The 10,530-nt window shown below is 30.2% G+C and overlaps 1 protein-coding gene and 1 long non-coding RNA gene across 2 annotated transcripts; one reads left to right on the top strand and one right to left on the bottom strand.

Annotated features, from left to right (window-relative positions):
* Positions 1–1,188: 1,188 nt before the first annotated feature.
* LOC114190044 (uncharacterized protein At4g15970-like) lies at positions 1,189–4,221 on the bottom strand. The gene is made up of 4 exons (XM_028078798.2): positions 3,757–4,221; positions 2,734–3,099; positions 1,547–2,028; positions 1,189–1,436 (listed from the first exon to the last, which is right to left on the bottom strand). The coding sequence occupies exons 1-4, from the start codon at positions 3,949–3,951 to the stop codon at positions 1,385–1,387; spliced, it is 1,095 nt and encodes a 364-aa protein (XP_027934599.1). The 5' UTR covers positions 3,952–4,221; the 3' UTR covers positions 1,189–1,384.
* A 650-nt stretch (positions 4,222–4,871) lies between these two features.
* On the top strand, positions 4,872–7,284 carry LOC146884908 (uncharacterized). The gene is made up of 3 exons (XR_014996487.1): positions 4,872–4,980; positions 5,093–5,163; positions 7,020–7,284. It is a non-coding gene; the product is annotated as an uncharacterized LOC146884908 (long non-coding RNA).
* Positions 7,285–10,530: the final 3,246 nt, after the last annotated feature.

Below are 10,530 nucleotides of genomic sequence, written 5' to 3' on the forward strand. Positions count from 1 at the left end.
AACATATTTTTGAAAAATTCACTTCAGAATTAATTTTAAACTACTTAGGAAAGTTTGTTCTATAATTGCATGAGAATTCTAAAATAATATTTTTAAGAAAAGATACAATATTTGTGCGTATATAACAAAGTTTACAAATATCTGTGTGTGGATAATTTGGTCGTTTCATGTTTTTGGACTGTCTGCAAACGACATTTGAATAATTTCTTTGAAATTCATATGAAACATTTTTAACTACAAAACCTAATTAAAATATATTGAACTGAAATTGAGTTTAAAATTGGTTTGGAAGTAGTTTATTGAGCCATAAAACGATTTTAAATAAAAGCTGCAACATTAAAAATGTTCGACTTCGATTTAGTTTGGATTTTCAAAAGAAAATTATGAAAAAATGATATATTAAAAATAATGTCTTTCTGGACGAATTTTTTATCAATAATTTTTAGTAATGAGTTTTAGATGGACGTTTTTTTCTTTTTTTCTAATTACAAGAAAAGTGTGGGAAATACAAATTCAGAAGGAGAGATGATGATATTTAAAGTATTTAATTGACTACATGTATTCTAATCTATATTATGGGAATATATACAACATTGTGATTGAATATTTGAAGTTATTTTATTTTCTGAACATGTTATTCTTTCTACAAAGTTTTATTTAGAAATTATTGTATACATAGATTGAAAAAGTATAAAAAAAAAAAAAAAAAGTAGAGTAAATAATATAAAAGATATGATGAAAAGGGAATGAGAAGATTACTAGAGAAAGAGAGAGAAATACGAACTTCGTTCCGAAGCATCTTCATCCGTAGACATTTCTCCGGAAAGCATAATTAGGGTTACCTGACGCTGTCTGCATACCATCCCTCCGAAGAGCTACGAATTTAAGGGCATTCAATTTTATCAAAACCATCGAGACTTGCAACTCACTATGAACAAAATTAGTAATTGTGCAATAGAGGGCAAAGAAACGGAAGCAGGGCCATGGTTAAAGGCAGAAAGTAGCTTTCAAACAATTCATCTACAGCCCTTTCAATTTAACTAGTTTGTTATTCTTGCTTCAATTTCTAAACTAGTTAAGACCTGTTGGGTTTATGTTTCTGAATTTATTTATTGAGGGAAAAGACGAAGACATAGATGTTGACTGTTGAGGATAAGAAAATAGTTCCAGTACCATAGTGCTAGAAAATTTGCTCTAGGAAAACACAAAAAATCAACGAATTAAACAGCTTATTACATCTTACACATTGCCCAATGTACTTTTACTTGGAAGAATTCTTCCATCAAATGTTAGTTTAGCAAAGTTGATTTTCCTAATTCAAACCTTCATCCGAGTTCACAGTTGAACTTCCACATTTAAGTCAGAAATGTATGGAATGAATACTTTATTCTTCAGGACTCCTTTTTGGTGCATCATGGTGCCTGAGAGAATCAAGGCTGAGGTGAAATTTCACCCCATTAATAAAATGATAAGTCAAAAAGAGTTGTTTCACAATGGTAAGGAAAAACAAAGTTAAATTATAGAAAGGCTTGAGTAAACGGCCAACCTGCATTTTTGAGGAACCCTCCAGGAAACAACCGACAACTTCTTCAAACTTGGAGGTAAAGATAAATAATGTTTCCAATCCTGAAGCATTATTCTGAGATCGTGAAGCTTGCTATCCAAACCAAAACAACAGTTTGCATGCATGGTACAAACATGGTTTAAATCTCTACTTGGTTCACAAAGACCACCAAAATTAGATGTATCCAAAAACCTCATCTTCAGTCCAGTATAAGTAATGAAAGGATGAACCTTGATGAAGTTAAGGACATCTTGATCATGGTATCCAGGATAGGTTTCTCGTGAAGAGTACCAGAATTTATAAAACTCTATTGATCTATTATTGGACTTTACAAAGTTGAACCCTCCGTTGGGTCTGTTCTTTACATCATCAAATCTACCAGTGAAATGATCGCACGCTATCTGGAAGTCTGCATCAACGTGAAAGTGTGGAAATGGGTTCCTAAACCACATGACATCGGCATCCTGGGACAGGAACACCAAAGTAAGTATCTAATTAAGATACTTCTGAAATTTATCTAGCTTCTTCTATAGATTTTTCTGAAGTCTTGTCCTTTTCATATCTTCCCCTTTTGCAAAAAGAAAATTCAGTGTAGGAAGATACATAAGAGCATCAACAAAAAATGTATAGCCTAAACTTTGCTGTTATGACACTATGCACTGATACGCTAGTTCCTATCAGTTGCCAATTTCAGTTCAAATAAAATTCCGAAAATGAAGTTAGAGGCAGAAGTTTAGCTCAACATACAGTTCTACAAAAATAACCAAGGAATCATATTTTCCTCAAGATTTGATCAGAATATTACATTAACCACAACCACATTTTACTTTTCCTTATCAAACAAAACCCAAAATAGAATAATTCTAAATCATGCCAAATAGATAAAGCCCACATGCATTGCTACAATCAATAGTATTTGTTTGTAAAATACTCAATAAATTAGCCAAGTATACAAAGTCAAAATACAAGTAACCCATTCCCTCACTCACACGACAGACAGTTTTTCCCATCACGCACTATATCATAAGAAAATCAATCACAAAAGCAATAAATTCCACAACTTTTAGAATGTTTCCATGGCCACTAAAACTAAAACCACTTTAATGTTCACACAAGTTAGTCCTTGTGAGCTGCAAGAGGTATTATTAGTGATGGAAAAAATAACTTACTGTGAACACAAAATTGTATCCCATCTCAAGAACAGAACGTAGGAAATCAATCCTTCTCCACATCATCATTAAGTAGCGAGGAGTCATAAAGTACGCCTCTTCACGAAAGTCGGTTTCTTCACTAACAAGACAAAAGCAATGAATATGTATAACCTGACAGCGTGCAAAGGCCTTTTGGTCCAATGCAATGATTACCAGATGATTTAAAAAGGAACGGGTACGATCACCTATTCTAAAGCTCTCAAGGAAAAGATCAATGATTGAATTTGGAGCTGCCCATGCTGCATTTAACGTCGTCAAGATTACAGTTCTGTCTTTCATAGCAGCGTCATTCAGGACCTTTTCGAGTGGATATTCATTGCTAGTCTGCTCGAGAGTCAATGATGAAGATTATGCTTATGCTTATGAAACTAGATAAAACAAATGGATTTAGTGTTTATAAATATTCACATTTGAATAACTTTATTCATAAGACCAGAGAATGACTAAAGTATATTCATATCAACAACAGACGCTACAATAATTTTACATTGGGAAATCACCAGCTATTACAAGTATTTCTAATGATCTAATCAACTAAATTAATAGTTCATAAACCTAGTTCCAGTCAACTAAAGTTGAGAATATCTGAAAGTTGCGCATATATCGATTAAAGAAATTTGACACTCAATGTCCACTGAAAAACACCAGTACAATTGACACTACCACAATTAATTCCCCAAATTCATGTCTGTCTCTCGATGATATGCATAAAATACACTTCCTAAAACAAACACATCCAGACTATTCAACTCTGGAAAGAAATTACAGCTCCAATGGCATTTCAATTGGTGATATAACACGGTAAAAACACAAGGCAGTGCATTAATTGTTAAATAAATATAGGTAATGAGACAATGCATTACTTAACTAATTAAGCAGGCGAAAAACAGCGAAGTGACGGAATACGCAGCAACGAGTAGCAGGAAATGAAAAGCAATGCACAATGCGAGAGAACAGAACGAAGCAAGCAACAGAACTGACCGCAAGGGGATCGCTGTACACCGATGGAAAAATGCTAGGAAGGCCTGAGAGGGAATAAGCGTAAGGGAAGGTGGAGAATAATCTACGAGAACTAACGTCTCCAAAGAGCACCAAGCAAGAGAGGGAAACGGTGGCGAAGAAGAACAAGGCGGCGACGGCGCGCCGTAGGTTGCGGACTTTGGTCTGCCGAAGCATGTCGGCGGAGAGATCACCAGCGGCTAAGCGACGCGTCGCTCTGGCGGAGGAAAAACGTGTCCTCTGGCGGCGCGTGAGAGGTCATGATAGCGTTTGTGTGAAGAGATGATGAGAGAGATCAGAAATTCAAAAATCGAGGTGTGAAGAAGTGTGTGGATTGAATGAAGATTGTGTGTTCGAGTTGAAAAGCTCAAGATTCGAAGTGATTCTGTTAGAAACGCAATGCCGAAGCATTTTGGTGTTACTATGTCCAGTGTGCCCATTGCACTCACACACCTGGCATTGCACCTTCTCAATTACTTGCAGTTAGTCAACAAGAAAAACATCCTATTTTTATTTTTTTTCAATTTCTTTTGTTATTAAAATTTTTTAACATGATAAATCTCAGACACTTTAAAATGTATACTATATTTATTTTATTTTTTCTAAAAACTTATGAAATGAATAAAATGGAGATATTCATTAAATTTTTCAATCTTACTTATCATCACCTCTGATATTTTAGGTAAGATAAAAGTATTATAAATGTGTTATTAACAAAGTCTCAAATGATTACTATTCACTAATTTTTAGAGAAAAAATCACTTGAATTACAACTTTTTTTATAGTATAATTAACGGTAATTTTGATTGAAGAGTATAAGTTTACATATTTCTAGTATAAAAATATTACATTGTGAATCCCTTCGAATTACTATTAACGTGATTATTATAAAAATTAATAATTATTATATATTATCATTTATTACAACAGTGAAAAAATATATTATAGGACATAAATTGTTGTTGATGTTGTGAGACCCTTTTTTTTCTATTTTAAACTTTGTCCTAAAGAGGGGTTGGGCCTAGCCATTTAAGGGTCCAAATTCAACCCACATTAGACCCCAAGACCCCCTCACAGTCACTTACCCTTCATTCTGCCACTTTTATAGAAAATAGTCCTCTCTGTGTCTCTTGTGCTGAAGCAAAAAGCTCTGCTAAGGCTTGAACAAATTCCTTGATTTCCATAGTTGAAACCTCTTTCTACCACGTAAGTTGATTCCTTCCCTTGTTTCCTTTTGTTTTCAGCTCCTAAGTTCTGGTCTTACCTTAATCTCTATCAAATCTGAGTTTTTTTTTTGTGCTCGTGTGTTTGTTTTCAGCTCATTAAGTTGTTCTTGGTACTGGTTCTCTTCCACCAAGAGTCCTTTAAGAACGTTTAGCTCCATTCGAGGTAAGGGAAGCTAAAGTTTATGTTTTTTTAAAGTTATTATGATTTCTATATAGGCATCAGATTTATGTGACAGGAAGCACCTTGTAATTTAACTGTTGCTGGACAAGGTGCATCATTTATGTACTTTTATTGGTATAGTGTCTGATTGTATTTAATATTTATCCTTTTAAGGGTATGTCATTTTCTGTACATAGTTTCTTTGGTTGAAATTTTAGATGTTGATTGTTGCCTGCATTGAATCATTGACATTAGATACTTTTATTTATTTGTTGAGATTTTATTCATAAAAATAGTTTGTCTTTGGTCTCAATCTCTGAAGACTTGGGTTTATGTTGAAGTATGAACCAAGTAAAATTGTTTTTTTTTTTTAAACATTTGTGGATTGATATCTTGTTTAAATTATTCTTTTATTGAAAATTTCCCCTGTGCAGGATTTGTAAAAAATAATTTAAGGTGTTGATGCTTACATTAAAAATGGCATGTCCCTTGACAATTTTCATATTGCATCGAGTACATTTTATGTTTTGTAAAAATAAAAAATCTAGATAAAAGTATAAATGTGAGGAGTATTCCCTTCTGGGTAAATTATATTTTGGTTAAATAATTTTTTAAATTATTATATATGTAACTATTTTCACCAGAGTAAACCAATTTAATGAGAACAGAATACATTGTTGTAAAAGACATTATTTTGTTGCAAGTGATATCATGAATCCCTACATGTATTGATTTTTAGACCGGTTACTTTTTCCTTCATCTCATAATTAGTAATGTCTTTCCTCTCCTAGTAAAGGTCAAACAAAAAAAATATATATAATAAATAATAAATATTCTTTTAGTTTTCTGATGAAATTTTAATCATTTTGTTACATTTTAGAATACCAATATCTTTGATCCTTGTATAAGAATAAATGACAGTAATTTTTATTCTCATTATTATAAAAGAAAAATGTTTTTTTTAATGTATTAATTACCAATTACCAATTTAACATAATTTGTTCAAAGTCTTTCACATGCAAGTTTAACAATGGGTTTTACTTTTATATGCTACTGTCAAATATTATTAAAACTATTTATATATTTGTAAGTTCAAAACAAATGTCAAATTTTCAATGATAATACATGTTTTTTTTAGTCATTCCTATGAAACTCAGGTAGGAGACGCTGTGTTGACTGTTGTTTGTTTTATGATGGTTTTCTTTAATTTTCCCTTACTCAATATAGATGATCATGTCTGTTTGTATGCTTTAATGAGATTGATAATGAAAATGTTGGTATGGAAAGCATGACTTGTTTTGTGGTTGGTGGAATGGCATGAAAATTGAATTCTTGAGATGGCATGTGGAAATTTATTGGTAAAAGAGTTTCAAGGGAAACTCTTGGTAATGGTAGTTAGTGTATACCTTGATATAGGAGATGTCTAGATAAAGGAAGGTATCCTAAACTCTAATAATCATTCACGCTCACATAGAGCAGAATGATTTATGTGGTGAGAGTGACAGGAGGTCCTAGTCTTGGGACGTATTGAGCCTAAGACATTAGAGGATTAACCTTGTGTGTGGTTGGGTAATAACCCCTTGCGTCTAAACTCTGCAGAGTTTAGAAACCAGAACAGGTGCATACTTCCTTTAAATTCTATATCAAGAGTATGATCCGGATATTAAGTCATAGAGTCTTGCAATTGTTTGCTTTCACATGATTTGGGTGCCTACTGCTTTGTTTGATTATAACATGTTTATCATTTGGTTGCTTGATAACATGTTACAATATTTTACTCTAGCTCACCTTTTCATTTTTGTCTGTTCCTTGCTTTGCTCTTTCTTTTGCAATGATCACTAATTTATTGGTGTGAGCAGATGTGGAAACCCTTGGTAGAACTCAGGATGGTGAAGATGCTGCTGTGTAGAGTGGTCCCCGTGGTCTGGGTTATGGCTCACTGTTGAACCACTTTTTGAAGAACTCTTGTTTATTTAAATTCGTTGCTCTGTGAGCAATATTTTGTAAAACAATAGTACCCTTGTGTCCTTTTATGGCAAGTGTGGTGTGCTTAAGCTTTCATTCCAAGTATACTATGGATAACTGGGATAACTGTAATAGTCAGTGCATGTATGCTTCATGATATGTGCTCTTTTACATTATAATTATGTGATGCTTAATTTTAGTAGATTACTCTATTTAAATTGGGATGTCACGTATGTAATATTAATGAAAATATAGAAAGAGGAAGGGGAGGGAGAGGTAGTTATGTTTTTTTTCTTTTTGTCTTTAAATCTTTTGTTAATGTTATTAATGTAAATAGAAATTTGTTATTAATGTTTTTTCATGATGTAACTACTTGGAAATACTTAATATTGGAAGTGGTTTAGAGCTTAAATATTTTATTATTAAAATATAAATTTAATAAATCGAAAAAAAAATAGTCCAGTCTAATTTAATAAAGATTGTAATTTTTCTAAAATTCTTTTTCTTTTTCTTACATTTTTGTATGAGATTCTAACCAACAGTTTTCTTTTTTTTTAAATCATGATTCACCATCTTTATAAAATATTTTGGATGCAAAACAAATGTATACAGATTTTGTAATTATAAGCCTTTTAAACTCTGCCACTTAGTGGTAGATTTTAAAAAATAGTTTAGGGATGCTAAGATAAGATGTATGCAGATTTTGGAAATTAATCCAGGTAAGTTGTTTTCTACCAGTACTTTAATTAATTATATTAAAGATGATATGATCACTAGTTTTGTTGTAAAAATGTAGTATGTTGAATGGATTTGTATAATTGAGTTAATATTGAATTTTGATAAATATCATATTTATGACACGATTGTGTGAATATTTATCAATCAGAATTTATCTGCTTAGACATTTTTAACCAATTATACCATTATTAGCATAAAAAAAAGAGCATAATTGTTCAAGACATACCAATTATTTTATTTGATATATTTGTTGAATTTTTGAACTAGTGGAAATTCATTAACATTTTAATAAGTTACCGAACGAAATTTGACTTATAAAAATCATAATTTGTTACCCGAGTCTTGTAAACAAGATTTCCTGGGTTTAGATTATTGAATAAGTATACTGGTAAACAAAAATCATTTTAATACAACTCAAATAGTTCATGATGGTTGGGTTTGTGGGTGCATTGAGCTTTAGTACTTTCTTGGAATAGTTGGTACCCTTGTTAAGTGAAATTCGAGATATAAAAATCCAAAAGGTTCAAAGGAGATGATTGTTGGACGAGTCTAAGTGATTGTTGCACAATTCAAGTGATCACTGAGTGAGTTTACATTCAAAAATGTCTTCTTGAATGAGTAAAGATGCTCGTTGGATGAACCCAAGTTTAAAAAACTTCTAACTTTGTTTTGTTGAACAAGTTTGTATGCTTGCAGAACAAAAGAGGAAATATTTTATAAACAAATGAATTGATTTTGAGACTTCAAAAAAAATTATGTAGATGTCTCACCAAATTAAGTTAGTTGTAAGTCAAAATCTCTTGTGAGAGGTGTGTAAGGTAGACAAAGTTTGAATGTTAGTCAAAATTTATTGTTGTTATGTATAAGGATGATTCAGGTTTGAGTGTTAGCAATACATATTGTTCATATTATCGATTAATCATAATATATGGTACATGAATACGATACATATACATATATGTAAGACAAATACATATACAAATATTATTAGAAACATGATAACTATCTAATTACTATTGTATAAATTTAAATTAAAATCATATTTTTTAAATATTGTCAGAATAAAAATTTATAATTATTGTCATGATAAAAATATTACTATTTTATAAATTAGATATTTCATTTAGTAGTATCATAAAATATCAGACACATAAAATCATACAGTGTCAAACACACGGATACATGATCCATTTTAAAGTATCGATGGATTATACATCATAATGTGTAATGAAATATTAAGTTGATATATGTTTAGTATGAATGTAGTTATTTTCAATGAAAGAAAAAATAGTCCATTAATTTAGACTTTGGTTTATTTCTCTCTCATTCACTTTCCTTTCTCTCCTCTCTCTTTCCCCTTTATTATAAGTTAAATAAAAGTATATTTTTTATTTTATATGAACCAAAATTTATTTATGTTTTTTGGAATTTGAGATGCACAACTAATTTTCATTTTATGAAAAATGTTTATTTATTTTTAATAAGATTTTACACGTTTTTTTTTTCAAATAGGCAAATGTGTTAATGTTCTCTTTAAATACTTGTTTTATAAAATTACAAATATTTCTGAACAAAGTTATAAAAACACTTCTGTACTTATCCCTGTCCATTTAAGAGACCAAAGTTAGACAAATATTAATGTACCATTTAATGTCATTAATATCATTTTTATATAAATCTATTAATAAATATTTTATTTTTATCTAAAACGGTATAACTGTTATTCAATTCTGCTTTTAATATAATAAATTGAAAAATTAAAATATCACTTCCGCTACACCTTATTCTTAATACATCTCGTTATTCTAACTATTAGTTTTTTTTTTTTATTTCATTTAATTTCAATACATATTCGTTTTCTATAATCCATAACCAATCTATTGATATAAATTTAAAATTAAAATGATAAATTTTTAAATGTGAAATATTTATTAACTAGTTAGTATTGGAAAAAAAACGTAGCACTTATCTTGACATATCAATGACGACTATGATATCAAAATATTGCAGTAAAATAATTTAAAAAGTTTGAAACATTAATCTATTTAAATCTGTATTTTCCTTTCAAACATTTTATTTTCATTATAAAGTTTCAAAAAATATATATTTGGTTGAGTCAAGTTTTATTAATTTGTAAATTGTATGCAACTCATTATCATCTCAAATGAAACAATCATGGATTAAAAGGAAATGAATATGGTTTTTCCATTGTAACACCAAAATGAATTTATTTAAATTTATGTATGATAAAAAGTCATTAATTACACCTGCATAAAAAAATGTTTTTAAAATAAATTTATAAGTTAATACTCATTACAAATAAAGTATTTTTGACAATGTAATCATTCAAACATGAATATCAAGGGATATTTTTTCATGATATGATAATTAATACATTTATAGACGAATATATTTGTTCGCTTGAAACAAAATACGAAGAAAATTAAAGTTTTGTAGTAATTATTCAAAGTCATCTAAAAGTCCTTTTAAACAACTATAGCATTCTCGATATATCTTAAACATCCAAATCAACACATTTTACACTCTAATGTATGCGAGTGCGAACCCATTTATTCTCAAACCCTGATGTCCCTTGATACAAATATATTTCAATACCACCATTATTTATTTTCAACAACCCAACTTTGTAGTTTTCACTAAAAATCC

The sequence above is a fragment of the Vigna unguiculata genome, chromosome 7 (genome assembly GCF_037176805.1).
Source record: "Vigna unguiculata cultivar grain cowpea cultivar isolate G323 ecotype 2 chromosome 7, ASM3717680v1, whole genome shotgun sequence".
NCBI lineage: Eukaryota > Viridiplantae > Streptophyta > Magnoliopsida > Fabales > Fabaceae > Vigna > Vigna unguiculata.

Excerpts from the sequence above, each read along its gene's own strand:
- LOC114190044 (XM_028078798.2), bottom strand. The coding sequence starts at position 3,951 with ATGCTTCGGCAGACCAAAGTCCGCAACCTACGGCGCGCCGTCGCCGCC. Across the intron at positions 3,100-3,756 it reads TGTACAGCGATCCCCTTGCG|ACTAGCAATGAATATCCACT; the intron begins GTCAGTTCTGTT and ends ACTCTCGAGCAG. Across the intron at positions 2,029-2,733 it reads GATACAATTTTGTGTTCACA|GATGCCGATGTCATGTGGTT; the intron begins GTAAGTTATTTT and ends TTCCTGTCCCAG.